We start from the raw sequence: 22,162 nt of genomic DNA on the forward strand, positions 1-22,162 counted from the left end.
ATTTTAATTTAACTATTTTATAAAGCTTGTGTTGATTTCACTTGTAATATTTTGCTGCCTTTTAATGGAGGCAGATTATATTTCATATTTTTCTACACTCTTTACCGGTCTCAAAGTGGCACTGTAATAAGAAGCACTTGTTTTATAATTGACTGGATGCCATAATAAGTGTATGATAAATACATACAAAGCAATTTTCATTATAAATTAGGGTATTAGTCCACATTTTTACTATTCAGATGCCATGCCTCATTTAAAACCTGTTTGGGGTGTACAGCATAAAAATGAGAAATTCAGCACATGCATCAAGAAATGGCATTCACTTTTGTAATAAGGCAAAAGCAGAAGTTACAAGAATTTCCATCTTTGGAGATGTTGAAAATGTGGACAAGATCATGAGAAATGTGATCTAACTTTGAAGTTGTATCTAGCTTACAACCAAGACAACAGCTGGACAAGATGACCATCAAAGGTTCCTTCCAACTTTGGTTATTCTGTGTTAGTATGATTCTGCATTAATATGTTATAAGTACTTCTCAAAATGGATCCAGTTGCAGAAGAAATATGGCATAATACAAGTAATAATCCACATTTTGTAGGTGGTTATGTAACCATAACTTCTCCAGGTAAAGAAGGTGCACAGATAGAATTGAAGGGAGCATAAGATTATGTACATGTTGAAGTGATGGCCTAAATCTAGAAATCAAGTCAGAAATTCCTCAGTATCATTATTTGTAGTCTCACTTTGACAACTAAAGATGAAACTGAAGCATCCTGAGTTAATTTAAATATTGAATGCATATATTATATGCTCATCCTACAAAAATCTTAGTCCAACAGAAGTATCTGAGAAAAGATTTTATGATAAATATGCAGAGATCAAGAACTCCAGTTCAAGTGAGAGATAAACACTATGTGATGAACTCCTACACAAAGAAAGTATCACGGAATCATACTATCTATAAAGATAAAATTAGGAATGGAAGAAAATGACAAAGAATCAGATGCAAAGTATGGCATATATGAGTTTTAGGGGCCTAAGCACAACACTGCGCTTCAAACAACACATTTTAGGAACCTAGCCCTGGTGGTGTTTAGTCGTGACAAGAAAATGCAAATTTTAATTCAGAAACTCTACCTTACACCTAATGAGTAGGTTTTACTAATTTTACATTAAAATAATAATAATTTTACATTAAAATTTCTTGTTTTGATTGCACATAAGATTAATTTAGAGGGCTCAGAAAAACTGAGGAAACTGTTGTAACTAAGAGCAGGAGACTAGAGTAGATGCCAGGGTCTGAAATACCTCTGTTCTTAAAGCAGAACTGGCTGAGGCTCAAGTGAAATGTGATATAGAAAGCAGAGGAAATTGACAGACTGGATGAACAAAAAAGAACTGTGCATCTCTAGTACAACATAAGAACAAAATTAATTAAGTGCTTGTAGTGGCCAAAGAAGATTTGGATGAGCAGAAAAATAAATTACTCTTTCAGAAGACATTAATAAAAGGAAAGGATTGGCTGGTGCCAAATCAGTCTGACTTAGCTGCTAGGGTGACCTAACCTTAGTTAGTGAAGACATGGCTAAAAATAATGAAAGTAAATTTGAAAATAAAAAAGTTAGCAGTAGTATTAACATTCTCCTCAAAGATTTCTTTGGTATTATTTAGTTTTTTATTTCAAGAATGATAGAGGGATGCTTAACTACAATATCTTTTGAAAGAACTGTGTATATCTTTGGTGAAGATGAAAATATTATATAAATCAATAGATAATAAGCACTGAATATGTTTTCATTGGAAACAGTAGATTTCTGTGTATATTTAAATAACTGACCATGTATTTGTGCAGTCCAAGGTGAAAATGGCAGAACAAAGGCGTATGAGTTCCTCAAGACAATGTATGATCTCTCTTACAAGTCTCAGGCTTCTGTTGCATAGGGCTGTTTTCATTCATTCCTTTTGTCTTATGTGCTCCTCCTTGCTAGTGTACTGTGCATAGCTATTTGCCTTGTGTTACATATCACTAGTATCAGTCAGCAGGCAGGTTCACTCTGGTTAACTGGTAACAACATCCTAAAATGTTTTCTAAGACTGACATACCTCTCTCTTTCTCCATGCTCTAGCTCAACACACAACTACACTGGCACTTGAATATTACTACCTCTACTAGTACTGTACATTAACGCTGAGGAGTGCTCCTGATTCATGTTTCAACAACCAACATGTGCACTTGTCACCATATTGGCTGACCAGAGCTGAGTATACAGAAACCTCGGTGCAGACCCATCAGAAGTAGGATGTGCCCTCATTCTGTCATGCTGCTCCATAGGTCTTTAATAAAATGGGCCCATAATCTGTGAGTCTGAAGAAAACCACTCTGACTTCCAGATGCAAGGGAAATTCATCACACGAATACAGGCTTGGTCAATTAGGATGTTTCTGAAACAGATGTATTTACAAAAAGTAGGCAGTTTATTTCCAGATGGGGTTATGGCATTGTGTTATTATAGCCTTTTTCTAGGAGCTGACCAGCTACATGCTCCCTATTTCCTTCTTGTTTAAAGCACATTTTAAGTAAGCTGCATAAATATCAAAAAGTTCATCTGTAGCTGGAAGTCACCCTTGGATTTGTCACCAATACAGGTTAATGGGGAAAAAAAAAAAATTGTAGATGTTTGTTTGGCAACAGCTCACAGTCTAGAGACTGAGCAGTTTTCCAGCAGCCAGGAAAGACTCCAAAACTCATGTGAACCTGTGGTTACGTTGTCCTGTCCAATGACTTTAAGTAGAGCAATGTGAGTAAGATTAGTTCAAATATGTTTCCCAGCTTCTTTCTATTTATGACAAGGAAATGTTTGACTAGGTCTCAGTCAATTCCGACTCTGCAGTGAGTGACTAAGCACCACTAAGAAGTTCTCAGGAAAGCTAAGCATCTTCATTAGTCTTCAAAGCCTGGATTGACTGACTGTCAAAGGCTTACAGAGGTTACAGGCCAAGCAGGGATCTTGAGGCCACTTCCGATGGTCCTTTCCTCCATGCTGAGTAGTGTACTATGGTGTTCCAATCACCTGGAGTATATGACTTTCACTGAATACAAGCAATAGACTCATCTGAACGTATATATGAATTAATGACAAACACTGTGAGTGGATCTGTCCCTTTACTTGCTACCCAATGCTTTGGGATTATTCAACCAAATGTCAACATACATTATAACCAAGTGAGATTTCTGTTATTATCTTGAGGCTAAACACCTGCCAAATGAAGTCTGCACTACACCAGCTGTAGACCATGAGATTGCACTAGGATGTGCTCCAAACCTACGTGCACCATGCTTCAAGTACTTCTAAGAAATAGTGGTTTCATATGTAGCACCTGTAGAAAATGGATCAAGAAATGAGTGAGTTTTTCTCCCCTTTTAAAGGAGCAGTAAATGATAGGATCAGTAAGAAAAGGCAGGCAAAGAACAAAGCCAAATTTAGTAGCAGGGATTCCCCATGAAGGTGTTGCTGGGGGCTGACTCACGAACATCTAACTCTCTCACAACTGAACCCTTTCAGAATTGAGCACAAAGATGTTGCAAACTAGAGTTTGCTTCCTTCTTCTTTAGTTGTGTAAGACACTTAAGCTTTGGACTGGGGTATAAAACACTGTCAAGAGATTTCAGTTATCAGAGTCCAGAAGTTTCAAGCAGGCAACACGAAGTACAGAGGTTACATAGAATCAGCCTCATTGGTAAACAGGATGTGGTTAACTGGTAAGAGCAGGAGGCTTTACAGAAGCTCTGAAATACAGCAGCTAAATCCAGAGATAATGGAGATGCTTGCTGAACTATAAAATGAAGGTCCTACTACTGCTCTCACTGACGTCCCAGTGCGAGAGAAGGTTGTCATTCATTTTTTACAAGAGTTGAAGTATCCACTGATTTGTTGCATGACATCGACTAAAAAGCATGAAGGAAGAGAAATGTGGAATCAATATTGTATATATGTGTATATTTAGCATAAATTTTTGCAGGTATTGGTACAACATAGCAACAATGAAGGAGGTCCTCTTCACTTTCTAAACAGAAAATGAAGTTGTCCCCCCTTAAAAATGTATATCTGGGGTAAAGAAGGGATTCAAGGCCGAGTACATAGGAGGTAAAAAAAATGGAAGTGACTGAAGTATGCAAAGAGTGCTTATTATGACATTTGTTTTGAAGTTAGTTGTGTCTGTGATTAATATTATCACAAATACTGAGACTAGTTGTGATATGAATGTTATAGCTAGGAGTGTTTGAAGGGACTGGCCTGACATATACTGATAAGAGGATTTAGATGGCTTTTGAGTTAGTTACAGTCTTGAAGTTATACATGTATGAATTATCTTTACATGTAACAATCAGTGTTTACCATTTAGTCAGACGTAGTTGAGTTTCAGTAATTCTCTTCCCAGCTTAATAATACTGCTATGAGCAAGTATGAATAGATTAAAAAATTATACATTATAACTTACAAAGTGTTAGATTAAATATATGCTGGATAATTAAAGACACTGAAAATTCTCTTAAAATTGAATTAATTCTCATACAAGATATTTACTGAGTCATTCTTAAGTCTACTTTTATTTATTTATAGGATTTTTGCCACCTCTGGAGGCATGCTTTCATATGTTCACCGCAACGAGTGGAGGAAGTGCCAAAGGGAGTCGGCAACACATGTGAACAGCTCTGCGAGTTCATCAGGCAGTCACTTCACAAGAACACGTAAGCTGTCCTGATTGCTTTCCAGCGTCCACACATCACACATCTGTGTGCAACGCAGCTTTAAATTGGCGTGGGATTTACAGGTGTAAGCCTGTGGGAGTTTGACTTTTGAGGTTATTATTATGGCTACGTTGCAGCACCCTGATTGCACTTATCTGCCTGGGCACTGTTATGCTGACAGTGCTAACAAAGCACGCCCGGCTTCCAGGCTGGAACACCCCTTGTAAACACGGCTTTGCTGAGCTGGGCTGTGCAGGCCAGCGTCCTGAATCGCACCTACACAAGCTTCCTCCAACAGCGGTTATCTACTTTGTTCTACATGAAAAAAAAAGTTCAGGAAACAAACGATACGTTCAGAAACATATGACTGAGGTGAGAATGAGAACTGTCACACGAACAACTGCGAATAGATGACAGAAGAACGCACTCGACTTAATGCAAAGCGGAATACGGGCAGCACAACCTGAAGCCACCGTCCGCCAGCGGGGAGCAACGCGTGGCAGCCGCTGCTGAGCACTAGCGCGGCTTCGTAACGCGGGGAGGCGGCTTCTCAGCACCTCCGAGCCGGAGCTGCCGGATCCACCCCGCGCACACCTCTATCCGGCCCCGGCACCTCCGCCATCCGCGGCGCTGCGGGGGAGATCGCGCATCCCCACATCCGGGTGCCGGCCCTCCCTGCGCGCATGCGCGGCCGGCCCGCCGCTGTCAGGTTGGGAGCTGCTGCCGCCGCCGCTCCTCCCCGGGGCGCTGCGCTTCCGCGTTGTCAGGCAAGGGGGGCGAGCGCGGGGTGGGTTGGAGGGGTGGAGGAGGACGGCGGTGGTGGCGGCGGCCGCCAGCATCATCCCGCCGGTGACTGGCTGGCGGCACACGCAGCTCCGAGGAGGCGGAGGGTGCCCGAGCCGAGGGGAGGGGGAACGAGACTGCGGCGGGAGAGAACCGGCACACACACACACACACACACGCACGCACGCACGCACGCAGGGACGGGTGACAGCGGCGGCCGCCACCATGTGAGGTGGGGAGGTGGGGGCGACGCGGACGGGCGGGCGGAGCGGTGGGCTGACGGGCTCGTGTCTGCTTGGCTCCAGCCTCCGTCCCCCGATGCGGAGCGGCCCCGCGCTGCCGGACTAGCGTCTGGGCCCGGCCGCCCTCCCCGCGGGCGGGCGAGCGCAGCAGCGCGGCCGCCCCCGCACCGCCTCCCTCCCGCCGGGGGCTCGTGTGCCGCCTGCGGGGCGGGCGGCGGCGCCGGGAGCGGCGAGGCCAGCGGAACGGGGAGCGCCGCCGCCGTGAGCCATGCGGAAATTTAACATCAGGAAGGTGCTGGACGGGCTGACGGCGGTCTCGTCCGCCGCCTCGGCGTCGTCCGCCGCGCAGCAGCAGCAGGCGGGGAACCGGGAGAGCGACATCCAGGAGACGCTCCAGTCCGAGCACTTCCAGCTGTGCAAGGTGAACGGGGCGGCCCCGCTCGGGTGCCGGGAGGGAGGGAAAGGGCGGCTGGTGCGTGTGCGAGCTCCCGCTGCCATCGCTCCCGGAGAAGCTCCGGGGGCCGTCGCCTTCCGGGCTGCATGGTGCGGGTGGGCTCCGCGGTACCGCGGGATGGCTGCGGGTAGGAGCGCTGCCCAGCTGAGTGTGCTCGGTGGAAGGCGCTGCCGATGGGCCCGGAGGCTCTGTAGCTCCGTGCCGTTTGGAAATGCTGTCATCCTGTTCCTTCAGCTCCTGGAAAGGGTCGTGGACGTTCGTGGCGGTTTCGCTGCAGCGTGCGGCCGATGCTGCTGTTGCAAGTGTTATCCTGAGACGCAAGAAAAGTTCCTCTTTTGCTTTTTTCTGGGTTTTTTTTTTTTTTCCTTCCCTATTTGCTTGTGCGCGATGCGAGAACTGCAGTTGGTAGCTGCACGCTTTGGAAAATGATGCAGCGAATTAATCCAGCAGCTGTACCTAGAGGAATAAGAACTGATTTGAATATCAATACCCGTTTTTATCTTCACAGTGCACCCGTGGTGTAGCGTGATATGGCTGAGCTTGTTTGCGGTTTCTCCTCCTTGCTTTGTGTGGTATTGCAGGCGCTGCTGCCACTTTTACAAGTTGGTCTTGAAGGACGTGGAAAAGAGCAGAGCTATTACCAGACACGGTTTATTCACCGTGAAATACTAAGAGTTGTGGGCTATATCTGCAACTTGACTGAAGGAGCAGAGTAGAAGTTTGTTACGCATTGATGAGGCCTTTAATAATGCCACTTCCAATGAAGGTTTTGAAATGGCAAAGCTAGCATTTGTGTGGTTCACACTGTACACTTGTAAAGAAAGGAAGAATAGGTGGTGTGCCTATTGTTCTTGATTCTGATTGATTGCAGCCAGAGAACTGGAATGGAGTTATTCCTTGGTCAATTACCAAATTAGTCTTAGCCAATCAGAAACCTAAATGTGCAGCTTCATTTCTTCTCTTTTTTTTTTCGTAATTCCTTGGTTAAAGGGTTCTTGCTTTGTTTTGGGGGGTGGGATTTTCATTTTGTTTGATATCAGGAGGCTTTTTTGATTTGTTATTTTGGATGGAAGCACGCATAAAGGCTGGGTTGTTTTTTGGGGGGAAGGTGCTGAGAGGTTGCACTGTCATATAGGGCCTGTTGGAGTGAGATTGAGGCAATTCTCTAAAAAGCGAGGGTGGTAATTTGTAGCAGGTCTGATGGCAGATCTGGCTGTGTTTCCAAACTTCTTATGAACATCGCAGGCTTTAGTTGTTCATTGCCTTTGTTAGGGCTGAAAATAGGAATAATCAGAAAAGAAAGTGCATGACAAAATAAAATGCTATGCTGATACAGTGTTTGTACAGTGATATTGCAAAATTCACATTAGTGTGAATTCAGTAAGAGAATGACTGGACTGACATAAAAAATATAAGGAAGAACTATAAAATACATATGTAAACAGATGTTAGTCTATGGTTAAAATGCTTTTGTTCCTTTCTTAATTGTCATTAATGCTGAATCTCATTCCCTAACATATGTTATTGATTCTGTTTATTTTTGGTCTGCTGCTTGTCCCATCATCATTACGGTGCTCTGACTTGTTAGACTGTACGCCATGGTTTCCCCTATCAACCTTCAGCCCTGGCGTTTGATCCTGTTCAGAAAATACTGGCTATCGGGACCCAAACTGGAGCATTAAGACTGTATCCTTTCCTGTTCTGAAGAGGAAATCAGTGTACCTCACACAAGAGATGCCTTTGAGGAGCCACTCAAACATGTGGAAGAAACCAGGTATGCAGGAGGGGAAGACGGCCTGTGTGCCATTGGCAGGTGGCTTGGCTCTTCTGCTCGTTCTGTGTCAGTTCAATTGCGTTCATGTTATGAGAGGTGTGGCTGCTTAGTTCCTATGATCTCAAGTTAATATATGCATTTTGTAGAGGGTTACCAATGCACTGACAGTTTGTGGCAGCTGACTACTACTAAAGAGGGGCCTGGTCTGAGATCTTTTTCATTGTTTAGCTTTATCCAGTGGAATTGTAAAATTCCATGCTGTTTTTTTGTTTTGTTGGTTGGTTGTTTATTTGTGATTTATTGTTGGCCTTTGAGAGAAATGTCGCAGTACTGTGGTTGCTTGTTACTACTTATGTGTTGCAAACACTAGCATCAAGTGGGATGCTAAAGGGTGAAGGAGTGGTGTCTCACTGATGGTTTGCAAGCAACTGAGATGAGCAGACTGAATTTCTGGAATAAACCAACAGTAACCCCACTTCTTTCTGTACACTAAAAAAGTGAACTGCCCATATGTTTGTAGCCATATGGTACCATATCCATATGGTACTATCCAAACCACATAATAACATATGTGTTTCAACTTCATTTTAAAAGAAGGCGCCTTATGAACTCTTCAGTGCAAACTGCCATTCCCTAAACCTTACTTCTCAGCAGAATAGAATGAGTTGAATTCTCTGCTGTCCTGAGGCTGCATAGGCTCTGACCTTTTTGGAGAAGGCCTAGGCCATCTTGCTAGAAAAATTGAATTAATCCTCTTTAAACTGCAGGTAAATCTCGTAATTCCCTTATTCTCTGTACTTATATTTCTCTGTGAGTAGATATTGTTTTGTTTGTTTCCTTCTGAAACTTCACCAACCCGCCTAAGGTTAATTGTCTTAAGGTTAATTGTCTTAAGAGGGTTGTCTTGTACTAGTTGAAAAGGTATCAGGATCAAATCAGAGGCTGAACTGAAGTATCTTGTATGCTACTATGATACAAATTCTCATGTTCTCAACATAAAACTGCAGTGACCATGCAATGCTCTCAGTGCTGTATTTGAAACTACAGTTAATAAATTTTGGTTCTTTAAAAGGTGAAACATTCAATTTAAATGAAGGAGGGAGGATATGTGGTGTTGCAGAATTTTTAGTTATTCTTATATTGGTAGAACAGATGAAAGAACAAAAAGAAAGGAAGGACTGGGGTTGGTGGGAGAGAACCAGGATGCAGGGATTTAGAGCTTATTTTGGGTAGTTTAGGGTGATACAGTGTTGCAGGTTGGCTAATGATGACTTGATTAAAAACCTATTTACTGGTGCTTTGTCATGACTACACCTGTGATTTCTGAGTGTGAATTGTTCTTCAAATAGTCAAGACCAAGTACAGCAGGATTGTAGGAAATCAACAGTTACTGTGAGAGGAAGCAATGTAATAGTGACAGAAAATTTATTTCTGAAGGGAATAAGTTTTGCACAGGTTGAAACATTTGAGTTCCAGTAACTTGAAGGTGAGTGTCCTCTGTACTGACTTTTAGACTTGGAAGAAATGTCTTAAAGTCCTTAGTTTAGTATGATGGGTTAGCATAGTAAGCCAACATTGCCGCAGAAACTGTATCTCCTGTGATCCCTTCCTTTTGGGAGGAGGGAAAGGTCTGGGCAGAGGCATGGATTCAGATACACTTGAAATGTAAAACCAGCCTCTCGGTTACTGACTCGTGAAGCCTAGAAAGAGCAGTCTTTGGGAAGGAGTGAAACTTGCAAGAGGTGTTTTTCACCCCCAGTGCTTATGGATAAAAATGACAAAGTTCTTGTTGACTTTTAGGGTAACTTACTCACCAAGGTTTTTACTGACAACACCTTTTGTGTAAAGATACATTACAGTGGCAGCCACTTACTCTTTAGAGCTGTAGAGGTGAGTCTTATGAAATGAGATGAAGACTAGAAAGACTGTGAGTCAGTGAGGAGATATTCACTGGGAACTAAATCCTAAAATTGGAAAGGAAGTCAATCTTTATTTTCTGTTGTTATGAGTTTATAGGAGTAAAGGAAGGATAATGTTTTCTTCATTGCCTACCAGCAGATGAGTGTTGGGTATTGATGTTTTCCTTGCTTCGTCAAATATACGTGCATTTTGTCAGGCTTTCAGATCCTTTCTATTGCAAATAGGTGGTCTGATAAATTTGGGAGAAACAATTTGATGAGTATCTTTTTTTTTTTTTTTTTGAGAGAGAGGATATTAAATATAAAATGTTCTTAAATCAAGCAATGTGCTAGCCTGTTTTGGATTTCATTAATATTTAAAGAAGTCAGTACTATAGTTCTGAGAAATTAATGAGCTAACCTCTTTATAGAACTTGTTCTCTGCATTTGAGCAATTTTCAGTTCAGTTATTTTAACTTCAAAACCAATATTGTTTAAAAAAGATTCATGTGAGCATGAGTTTTCTTAATCATGCTCCCACCTCATTCTTAATTATGAGGACTCTGCTAGTTTTAGTACATTAAAATGTATTTTTCTTCCACAAATACTGTTGTCTCTACTATTGATACAGTGACTGTAGTCTGAACTAAAACTTTTTCTAAATAACCAAGATCTGTTGATAAACATGCACTTTGAATTCACTGATTTTTATATATTTATCAAACATAGGCAAGTAAAGACAAAATAAGATTGAATTAAGCTCAGTGAATTCATAATATAATTGTGTGAGTGGAAATACTGAAGTATAGAGTTGTTTATCACAAGTTTATCACATTGGAAGGAGAATTAACACTTCGTTAACATTCTGGCCCTGTTCTTGATTTTAATCAGATTAATCAGAAATTAAGAGGAGAGCATTGTGGAGCTGGCGAGTTAATGTGCTGAACACAGAACTTGGCTATTGTGTGCCCATAAGCATCAGTTTTAAACGGGTGAGAAGTGCATAAAAGTGCTAGGAAGAGACTACTTTTAATGTAATCCTTTTAAGCTTGTGTGTCATCAAGGAAAGAGTTTTAGGAGTACTCGCTATCTGTCTATATTTCACTTCCAGAGTTATTTAAAGTATTTCTAATTCAGATTTAGGTAAGAGACTTAAAAGCAGATGTTTCTGAAACAGACTGCTATTAGTTGAATATTTTTAATTTCTTTAATAGAAAGGAACATTTTGAGCTATTAGTATGGTTATTCTTCCTTTTATTCTGTTCTCAGCTATAAAGGAAATACTTGATTCACTTGTTTTATATTCAGAGAAGTCAGTGTGTAGTTTAGTAGAATACAACCCTGAAGAGCTATCAGATTTTCAAGTGCAGTGGGTCCACTTAGAATACTCAGCTGGCGTGGCCATTCTCTCTAACGTTAGGGTGTCTCAAAAGTAATTGGGGAGCTTGATTTTGCTTTCTGTATTGCGGAGGTGATCAAGTGATGAGATAGGAGCAAGACTGGAAGCACACTTGAGTGACGTTAAGAACTTAGATTTACTTATCTTGCAAACAGTTATCTGCTCACTGTGATCTGCTTGTTCTTCTGAGTTTATCGTGTTGACTGAAGGACACTCGTTCCAGCTGGTTGAAGTGTTTTGAGTCTTGGCTTGTGGCCTGGCCTTTGTGTGGCATTTCAGTCTCAGGCTTACTTTTCTGTAGTGTTGGATATTTGTGGTCACATTCCCTGCAAGGATCTCATTGTTTATTGATGTCAAATTTCAATGGTCAGCATAAGTTTTTGATGACATCACTTGTCACTGGAGGTATTGACTTCTCTGTATGTAAACAATTTAGCTGTTGTTTTTAGCGTTGCTATCACCTTTTAGTCTCCTGTTCCAAATGCATTAGATATTGAGCTGTAAAATGTTCATCTGTGTTTTATTTCTTTCCCGGGCATATTTGGATCATGACTTCAGGACACATAGTCTGGAGTGTCCAATAAGTTTCATCTGTAATAATTGCCTGTGCTTTCTTTTCCCAGCACACACTCAAAGCCTCCTAATGAGACTCTTGGTCTAACGTACAGCATGGTGCAGTTGTGCAGAGTCCACTGCAGTGCACCTTGATAGCTTTCAGTGTTGAAGGGCAATGCTGTCTGCTTATATGCTGTCAGTTACTTTTGCTCTTTCATTTAAGAGTCCCTCTAGAAATCAAGCTTGACCTGAACACAGTAGCATTTAAACTGTAAACAGGTTTGAGAAAAGTGAAAAAAAACTTCTCAGGATTATTTCCTCCAATTTTACATTACTAATTTTAGAGGGTTCTGGACCTGAAAACAAACAGATAAGCTTAGCTGACTATGATAGGAGGTAGAAGAAGCTTTGAAGCTAAAGCAGATAACTTGAAGGAAACCTGCTGTTTAACTACTCCGTGTTAAAATAGATATGTAGTTTTCTGTGCTTCAATTTCTCGACAGCAAAACTAGGACAGTGTATCAAGGAATTCATGTTTTGATTGCCTGCCAACATGAATGTGGTATTTTTATTGGTGTTTCATATCTTAAAAAAAAAAAAAAGTCATTCGCAGCTTGCCTCTCAGTTTCTCTCATGATGGAAAGAACTCTAGAAGTAAGACTGTTTTCACTAGAAGATCTTGAAAATAAAGGGGATACTAGTAGGGTAAGTGTTAGATGCCTCCACACCAACTAAACTATGGCTAGAATATTTTATTCTCAAAAAGAAAGGGACAAAAACTTCTTGATTATTTGTTTTTTGGGGTTGTTTTTTTTCATGTTGCAAACTCAGTTGACAGGAAGGAGAAAAATTGAGTTGTTTGTCATTCTGTCAGTAAATATCTGAAAATTCCAGTCATTCTGAATGTCAGCATCTGTTCATTTCCCCCCATTCTTTTCAGCAGTAGAAGAAGATGGTTATATAAGCAAATGGCTGAAATTTTCATATGAGGCATATAAAACTTGCTTTCTGTAACTTCTATTCTCTGGCCTTTGTGAGAAGAGCATACAACTGTTATTCAGGCTTTGAGCTATTCTGAACAAAGAATATGTGAGTCCACGCAGTTTCTTATGGAGTGTTTGTTACAGCATCTGGATAGTTTTGCTATAGATGTATATCATAAAATTCAAGCAATTCAGTGAAATCTCTGAAACTGTAACAAAATTCTATTTTAATCTCGTGACGTTATATCCATTAAAAATACTTTTTCCTTTGAATTGTTCAAATACAGAAGGAAGTCTAATTGATTATTTTTTGTTTTTTTTCCCTTCCCACCAAAACATCATCGAGTTGCTTTTATTTATTTCGTTATTTTTTCCAAACATTTCTATACTTGCTCTTTTTCTCTTCTGAATGCAGTGCACCTATGTAATGCCTGAGGTTCTGTTTGCATTATTCAGAGCAAAGATTTCAGTTTCAAGCATCAAATTGTAAAGTTGACAGTGCTGCAGGTAGGAGAGGAGAGCAGCTGAACGTGAGAGATCCTGTCCAACCTAAATGATTCTGACTTTTATCTGTCGTTTCTGTGAATGTACTGAACTCAAACTATGGTGTGGTTTTTTTTGTTGTTGGTTTTTGTTGGAGTTTTTTTGAGTTACAGATATTTGATTTTTTTTTTTTGTCATTTGTATGCTGAATGGTTTCAATGCATGTCTGTACTCTTCTGGAATTTGTACAGATTATCCTGATTTAAGAAGGGTGCATCAATAAAGCCTCTAAAAAATCCTATAGTAGTGTCATGCCAGAGCATCTCTGTTGTTTAATGGAGTTAATGAACAGAAAATGTTTGTTGACTACCTTACCCTCCAGTTCACATAGAGGAGTGGTTTAAAAGCTAAACATACTTTGGTTGTAGCATACGTTAATCTTACCACATTTTGTTTCTATAAATGCACCATATTTCTTATCTCTTTCAGTGCTTATTTCATGTGAGTATTATTATTAGCACTCATACAGCTTACTTTCAGTGGGAAAAGTCTCCCTCTTCTTAACGAGGAACATCAACTGACCTTTGAATATGCTGGAATGAAATAAGGCCAAAATGGTGATATAGTGTGATGCACAGATCTTAGAGAGATGAGGAGTTATAGCAAGTTAATCCTACATAAATAAATGTGACTGAATTCTTCATAGTCTATAGGATAGTGTACTTACCAAGTATAATGATTAATTTAATAATACTTCATAAAAGCAAGTAAATTGCAGGCGTCTCCAGTGTGAAGTATTATCACTTGCATTTCTAGAAAGCAGCAGACTCTGGTATGTCCATTATTGTTCCTAAGTACCTGAAATATAATTGCATTGAATCTCATACTGTAAACTATGAAAATGAATCTTAGAATGAAATCTTTTCTGTTGTAGCTGTTTTACTGACAAGGTGGAGACCTGATGCAGCTAGAAACTTTCTGGACCATAGTGAGCTTATGGAGGAGAATGTCTTTTGGCAAGTGTGTGAAGTTTTCAAGGCTGCAGGTTTTACTATGGCAATAGTAAGATTTGTTTCCTTGGATCTCCTATTGATAGGTGTATCACTGAGGTGATATGACCTTGTGTTATAATGTACTTAAGGCATTGTAGCAGAATTTTAGTGTAAAATGTAATAGGAAATTGGACAGCTGGGACACAGCTTAGGCTTTCAGGCTTCTGGTACAGCACCCAGCATACTAGACCCTTAATTGAGCATTTCACTGGATTTGTTGTTTCCCAGTCATTGTGGAAGGGCTTTCAGAACTGAAGAAGCATTATTGCTGCAAGAGAAGAAATGAGCAGTTGCGGTAGAGTCATTTTTGGAAAAATAGAAGTGGCTCATGATTTGAGATGTGACGAAGTTTGAGAGTACAAATTAAGATTGTAAGCCCTCCCTAACAAAACTTCCTGTTCGGCAAAAAATAAAAATAAGAAAAGAATAAAGTAACTGTGTTAGATTTCTTTTAAGAGCCCAGTGCTCTTTATTTTTATAAAGGCTTCACAAAGCTAAGCTAAGCATTCTTACAGAGTGCCTTTAGAAAGATCAGAGGTGCCCACGGTTATTACTTTGTGTATCTTTTTGCTCGTATAAAATCTCAAAATCACAAAATGTTTATTTGTTTCCTTGTTTTCTGGAACAGCAAAGCTAATTACTTATCAGAATCCCCATAGCACATTTATTTTTGTAGGGTTATTTTTGTAGCATCTCAGCTGGGGGGGGGGGGGGGGAGGAACACCACAACTTGTAAATTATTAGATTCTTTATGAATTTAAAGAAAACTGGAAAACTTGTATTTTAGGAATTTTGTCCTTTGCTATCTGGTAATGGTTTTGCATTTGGAGGAATAAAAAAGGAAAAAAAAAAAAAAAGAAAAAAAAAAGAATCCTAAGCAGTTACAAGAGAATAAATTTTGCGCTAAGTCTGTATTTTTAATCTCTTGGATCTCTTCTTTTCTGCTTACTGTTTTAGATGTGGCCTATCTTAGAGTGTATCAGTCATTCTAATTTCTTTAAAAAATACTGCTTCTTAGGTCATTTGGTTAAGCAAATAAGACTAATTCTCCAAAGATCTAATTTTTTGACAAAGTGTATTTTTATTCGCTGGTCTGAAAAATAAGTTTATGGTGCATGCACTCACTCACAGTCTTGGTTTGTGTTACCCGCAGGCAATGCACATTCAGTCAACTTTTAAAGTTATTTTACTGAAGCTAGCTTTGAATTACTGTGTCATAGTCAATACCTGAATTCTAGTGGAGACTATGCAAAGGCGTAGGTATTCAATTGGTAGTACTTTAGTGGCCTTAGAAGTGTTGACACTTTTTTTGTAGGCACTTGGTAACAATGCAGCTCACAAGTTTATCAAAGAGAATACTAAGTTACTACTTGTGTTGAATTCCACTACTGACATAATTTAAACTTCTGGCTGTGATACTTGTGGCATGACAGAATTTAGATGCATTGTGAGGTGATTCTTATAAGTAGCTACAACTGAAATATTTCACCGATGGGAAGTGTGGTAGAATAATGTAGTTCCTTATTAGTTGATTTCTATTAGTTGATGTAGCAATCCTATCTTCTGTAGGCTTGTACCTGAATACTGATTCATCTTGATTTGTACAGTGCTTTTATGAAAGTACTTATTCTGTGGCTATCATTTAGTCTCATCTGACATCAGTGTCCTGTTGAAGACTCTCTGCTGCAAATGAGAACTGTTTTGTCTACCAGTTCAAATCTTTCCTGGTAAGATATGCTTGCTTTCCTGTCTGAGTTCTGTACAGCTTGGTGACAGCTTTGCTCTGCGTAATAGTAATTTTGACTTCATTGTTTCCTGCAAATACCTAATCTATTTTGATTCCACAAGCTTCTCCTTTTTAAATATTACACTAGGTATTAGTGCTTTTGTTAAGGTAGCTATATCAGTTGATAAATTAAGATCAATTCTTGAACATTATTAGTGGAAATCTTTCACTTATATTCAGCTTTCACCAGTCATTTGTCCATAGTGATTGTGTCCTGAATTGGTGGTCCCATACTTAAGGATTTTTCATTCATTTCAGGCTTTGTCTTAAATGTCAAGTACAGTGAAGGTAGGTGAAACTTCAGATGTGTCCTCTGCTAGCACAGAAAACAAAGTACAAGATTAAATGTTCTGGGGATTGTTAGGTTGTGCTGACTGAGCTAATTAGAATGTGAATATGAAACACATTTTTTGTTTTAAGTGAAGCTGATCTTGAAATACTTGATGAATTACTGTGTAGTCTGAAGTGCTGCTGTTTGCAAAATCCTCTACCTGATCTCTGTTCTACAGAGAAGTTTCTTTTGATAGGAATGCCTAATGGCTACTTGATGTCTTTTCTTTATCTGTTAACTTTATTGAATGTCATTGGATCTTTATTTCATAAATGTTTTGTGAAGGTAGTAGAAAATCTGATGGGTTTTTTTGTTTTCTTTTTCTTCTGGACAACTTGAAGCTTATTTTCTTTCTGTAATTGAGATAATATAATTGCAGTAGCCATTCCATGTCCAGAACAATTCTTAATGATTCTCATTCAAACTAGGCAGCATTCATGAGAGCAGCACAGGTAGAAAGGGGTAAGAGAAGTGCTCTTATGTTCTCCACCAAGAAGGCTGTAGCTTACCTTTTCATGAGGCTTTTCCCATGGATTTTTCCAAGAATAAATTGTCTTGTTCAGGTCCTGTATTCTTCTGAAAAGTAATCACAGGAGCTGCCTTATCTTTGAAAAGCAGGTAACCAATGAAAGTATGCAGAGCAAGCAAGGCATCTGTTTGGTGAGCCGCTTGCTTACTTCATGTGTTTCATGCAGAGACGTGCATTGCATAACGTCTTGAAGCTGCTTCAAGGCATGTACTCTGTATGTGTTTGATTAGCACTAGATCTTTGGTTCATGTTAAAATGAAATATTTGATAGAACAGAAACTAAAAGGATGATTCAGCTGATCCTGCCTCTTGCTGGCCTAGTAACACCAACTCAGTCAGCAGCAGCAGATGGATGAAAGCAATTTGAGTTTTTCTACTTGCTCTTTAGGGAAGAAGAATGGAATGCTAAATTTTGGTAATAACTTAATGTTAAATTGACAGGATTAACTTGCTTGTATTTGTTTAGCATATGCTCTATCCAGTCTTACTACCTCGTTAAAGAGAACAGATGTTCATCTTCACAGTTGAAAAACATTCTTGAATGAACTTTGTAGTGTTGGTATTAAAGCTTTAGTGATGCTTATTAATATACAGTGAGCTGCCTAACAATAATCTGCGCAGCACTGTTAGTGTACCAGACTTGTGTAGCAAACTGGTACAGTGAAATTCACTTCACTGCCACCTTTATATGTCAGATAAAAAAGGAAAACCACCAAAATCAGCAAAATACAACTCTTCCCGCTGCCTTTCTCTCCTTCTCTCCTTTCCCCTCACGCTCCCCCTTTCCACTCAACCATAATACATTTCCATGTAAGTGACTACATATAAAGAGATTTCTCACTGGTAGGGTGAATATCCCCTCATTTGTTAAAATAATTAGATGAGAAATGCAACATTTTTGGAAGAAATCCTGATGAGTTGCTAAGCTTGAGAAAAGAGATTAAATCACCTACCTCTTTGAAGTAAAGTTCCTGTGTTTAGTATTGAAATACTAATGGCATTTATGTAGAATACTGATTTATTTATCTATTTTTTAACAAAACACCTTGTTTTATACTTCCTGTTAAAAAGCACAAGAACCCATGGCCACACAAACTGAGAAAAATAAAAAAAAGAAAAAGTTCCTAACTCTTATATTTTCTACAGTATTTCTGTCTGTCTTGAAATTGAATTTGACCCTGCTTTCTTTCAAGCACTACCTGTAGAAGTATGAAAGTACTGTGACTAGTCTCTATTACATGAGTAATTGAAGGGATTGTAAGGAAAAAAATAAAAGGAGTAAATGGTAAAAGTAATGTAGAATGGAATTTATACACACTGTAGAGGATGCTTGAGGAAGAGGCAGAAGGAGTTAACTTCTTTACCTTTGTTCTTTTACTTGAGTATTGAAGGACAAAAATTTTTGAGCTTAAAATGATGGCAGTTTAAAGGAATAATTTGTTTTGTTTTCCATATGAACAGTCTGTCAACAAATTCCAGATCAAATAAGTGCTGCTCTCAGACAGAAGATGGAGGTCAGCTGTGCAGAGTGTTGGCATTTCCTGAGCAAACTGTCCTGACTTTTGATTATACGTTCTTTCTGCTGACATTCCCAGTGGGAGAAGTAGCTCAACAGAAAGTGTTAACTGAGAATTCCCTTTTAAAAAGAAAATAATTTTTAGAACTACAGTTCTTGCATTTTAGCATGTATCCTGAAGCATTTCTTCTACTTCATGATGGACTTGTGTATAACAGTGAATTCTATCATTTCTAGACCATTTTTTGAAGATGTTTGTGCAACCTCTTTACCTCCTGTAGTTCTCTACAGAGAAAATGGACTGAAACTTGGCAAAGACACGTATGGAATGCAGTAAAGTTACTTGTGATGCATACAGTGAAGTATTAGTGCAACAGCCATAAAGACTTCTGTTACTGCAGTGTGCAAATAGCGCTCTAATTAAGAAAAAAGCCTAACCTATACTAATCTGCAAGTACATAGGCTCAACACAGCTTGAGTATTTGAGGGTTAGTTGTTAGTCAAACAAACAGAGAAACACCAATAGAAATTAGAAATTATTTGTTTGATCTCATGCTTTGCAGAACAGATCTGTGTTTACAATGAACTTTTGGTTTAAAGCTAGCTCATTTTAATATCAGCAATTACAATTCCAGAGTTCCCAGAAATCTGGTGTTGTGTAGTTTAAGCATGAGTATTTGATACTCACTAGCAATTGCAATTTTAATGAGTTTGTTCTAAGATAGCTAAAAATGAGGCTGTTATTGCTGTTGCACCTGAGGGATAAGTCATCTACCTTGATATAGTAAGCACTGCAAGCAATCACTGTAAACAGTTCATAAAATCATAGAGCATCATAAGTTGATAGAGAACCTTCCGAAAATCGTCACCAAGTCCTGCACAGTTTACTCAGGCAAAGAGGAGCTGGTTACAAGAGGACTACCTGATGTGTTTCATTTTCAGAAACTGTACAAGTCCTTGCAACTCTGTTAATGTTATGGACAGCCTCTTTTCCCTGAAGTGCTTAAGAATGACCATACCTTCCTTAATGTACTTTGACTTAGGCAGAAAAGAGAATTTAGCTGTTACCTTAGTCCTTTTATTCAGGCTAGTTTCTAAAGCAAGAAAAAAAAATAAAAGTATGTTTGTTGCCTACCTACAGGCTTTTAAAACTCGGTTAAAGCTGAATTGTCCTCTGCAAACGTAGTGCATTCACTGACATAGTATTTAGATATTTAAAAAAGATGCAAGAAAGCACTTTTTGATCTGACTATGACAAACAGTGGAATTCACTGGTATGGGAGTTGGTGGAGACAGGTTGTACCAGTGCAATCAGGAGGGGTGTGGACAAACTCGAGCTAATGTGTCTATAAGCAGATGCTACAGGATTTCTTAGGACAGGATAGACAAGGATTTCCCTCTAATATGCCTAATCCAGAAGTAGTGGTTGGTTGAGAATATGAAGGGAATAGGCTGCAAGAAGTGGGCATGCTCGTGTGCTCTTTAATAGTATGTATTGATGGAAGGAATGGAGCAGGGCTGGGTCCACCTCTGGTTTCAGGTGGTAAAGTGGTTCTGTGATCTTAACTCTGACTTGTGTCAGAGGGAAGAATTCATTATCTGTGGAGTTGATCAACAGTATGGTTATGCAAACTTAATTTCTACTCAATACTTCACACAATAATAATTTTTATAAGAGGAATTTAAAATTCTCTAAACCTCTCTTGTTCATTAGCAAGGGAATGATCCTCGCTTCTTAAGCAAAGTTTGTCTTGTATCTGAAGAGCTGGTGAAACTATTTCTGTGGTATGACGTGACAAAATATCAGCAGCGTTGTGGTATACTGGTGAGTTTTGACGTCAAAGAAGCTGGCATGTAAACTGGAGTGTGATAATCACATTGTGGTCTGGTAATGTTCCTGCCTTTGTTTTTCTGCCTGTAGGTGAAGTTATAAGTGTTAAGCAACATCAGAAACTAATGGTGTTGAGTAAGTATAGAAGGGAAAAATAATCTCTTGAGCTATCATTCTTAAAATGGTCTTCTTATTACAGCAGTTGTATCTGAACAGAACATGAAGACGTTAGTAATGTTTGCCATTCTAATCTACAGGAAAATGATTTGTTTTTAAGTATCCAGACTTAATCCAGGCATAGGAAACCTCAAAGAGTCTCTTCTCATAAAATATTTCTGAAGTAATCTTTGGTGTCAAACTTTTTTTGGTTTAATTTTTGGTGTCAAATGTACTTAGTTTTGGAGGAGTTTACCCCTAATGAAATTAATCTCACTTGGGGATACTGCTTGTTAGCACTTTCTGTCTTTTTTACAGTATTGTTAGAGCACCTGTAAAGATTATCAGTGTAAATATACTCTGAATGACTGACACTGAGTCGTTATAATTTGTTTCATTTCCTAACAAGAACTTTTTGAAATATGAAGCCATCTAAAGTATCTTAGCATCTCAATATTGGGCATAGCTTATTTATGTTACTTTTCTTGTTGCCTTTTTGTGCTGCCATTTTGTGAAACTGCCATTTGGTATGTTTTTGTTTGTTTGATTGGAAAGCATGTGTCAGCTCAACCCAAGGGCCTTTAAACATTGTTCCTTTCTCACTTGTCTTTAGTAAGTTTAGATTGTTCCTTTAATAGTTACTATTTTGAATGGCAGGGGAAAATTTTGGTTAATACTTCATTTGTCTTTCAAAAAATAGCCTGCCTTTATCTGAAATGTGCACCGATTTCAGTGTTTGTGGGTCACTTTTATTTCTTAGGAAGTTACCTCAAAAATACTGTTTCAGTTTTTGAGTGTGCGTTGGTTCTGTATTGCTTCTGTCAAGTTAATTGTAGCATTTGTGATTGGCCTCTTCCAGTGCAGGCACACTGGAGTCTTATTTCAAGCGGTTTAGGTCTAATAATCTGACTTATTTCTTGTCTGGTTCAAAGGGATCAAATTTGAGCATGCACGCAGTTTGTGAAGAGTGAGGCCTTGCACTGTTAAAACACTTCTGTCCTGTCTAGGCAGCCTTGTTTCCAGCAGCATCAGTTAGAAAGTGACTTACTGTCTGTAAGGTCTCCCAAGTTTAGTCGTCACACAGGCCTGAAAATGCGTTCGGGAGGGCCAGGGAATTGTTGGTGATTCTTGAATAAACAGTCATTCCCAGAAGCTGGAGCTGGGACCTTGGTCGCTCATGGGAAAACTAGAAATAATCAGACGTGTTATGCTAATGTATCAAACAGGTTTTGTTTGCCCTTGGATGCAAAAATAGTTTGACTGCAAGCAAAACACTAACTGACTTAGGGCTTAATGCATTAATCTGCGTGCAGTTGGCCCAAGGAAGTTTCTTTTTGTAGGGCAAAACAATTAGGTTTTTTTAGTGTTTTTTTTTTTTTTTAATAAATATTTGACTTGACTATAGTTCTGGTGGAAATTTTGTACTGTCAGGAAGGCTAATCTTTTACTTCAATTCACATAGAGATGCTAAGCATTGTACGTGTACAATGGAGTTATCCGTTTCTGCTTAAATTGTTGTCACTCTACTATGCTATTATCTGAAAAAGTAATAAGGAGGTCAGTCTTGAAAATAGATAACTACATTTCTAAAGCACAATCTAACCAAGTTATGACAGCCTGTAGGTAGGCAACGATCATA

The 22,162-nt window shown here is 39.2% G+C and overlaps 1 protein-coding gene across 3 annotated transcripts in view; it reads left to right on the forward strand.

The window, feature by feature from the left end:
* The first annotated feature begins 5,804 nt into the window (after positions 1 to 5,804).
* The window catches only part of STXBP5 (syntaxin binding protein 5), a 97,597-nt gene continuing 81,239 nt past the window's right edge, over positions 5,805 to 22,162 (forward strand). For 2 of the 3 annotated variants that reach the window (XM_065731750.1, XM_065731758.1), the window contains exons 1-2: positions 5,806 to 6,197; positions 7,819 to 7,916. In XM_065731750.1, the coding sequence (XP_065587822.1) occupies positions 6,045 to 6,197; positions 7,819 to 7,916 (251 nt within the window). In that variant the 5' untranslated portion in view covers positions 5,806 to 6,044. Of the gene's footprint in view, positions 6,198 to 7,818; positions 7,917 to 22,162 lie in introns of all 3 variants that reach the window. The other variant, XM_065731741.1, reaches the window with a different exon arrangement.

Source organism: Cyrtonyx montezumae, unplaced genomic scaffold, assembly GCF_038088225.1.
Source record: "Cyrtonyx montezumae isolate F1298 unplaced genomic scaffold, pur_monq_1.0 scaffold_0, whole genome shotgun sequence".
NCBI classification, from domain to species: Eukaryota; Metazoa; Chordata; class Aves; order Galliformes; family Odontophoridae; genus Cyrtonyx; species Cyrtonyx montezumae.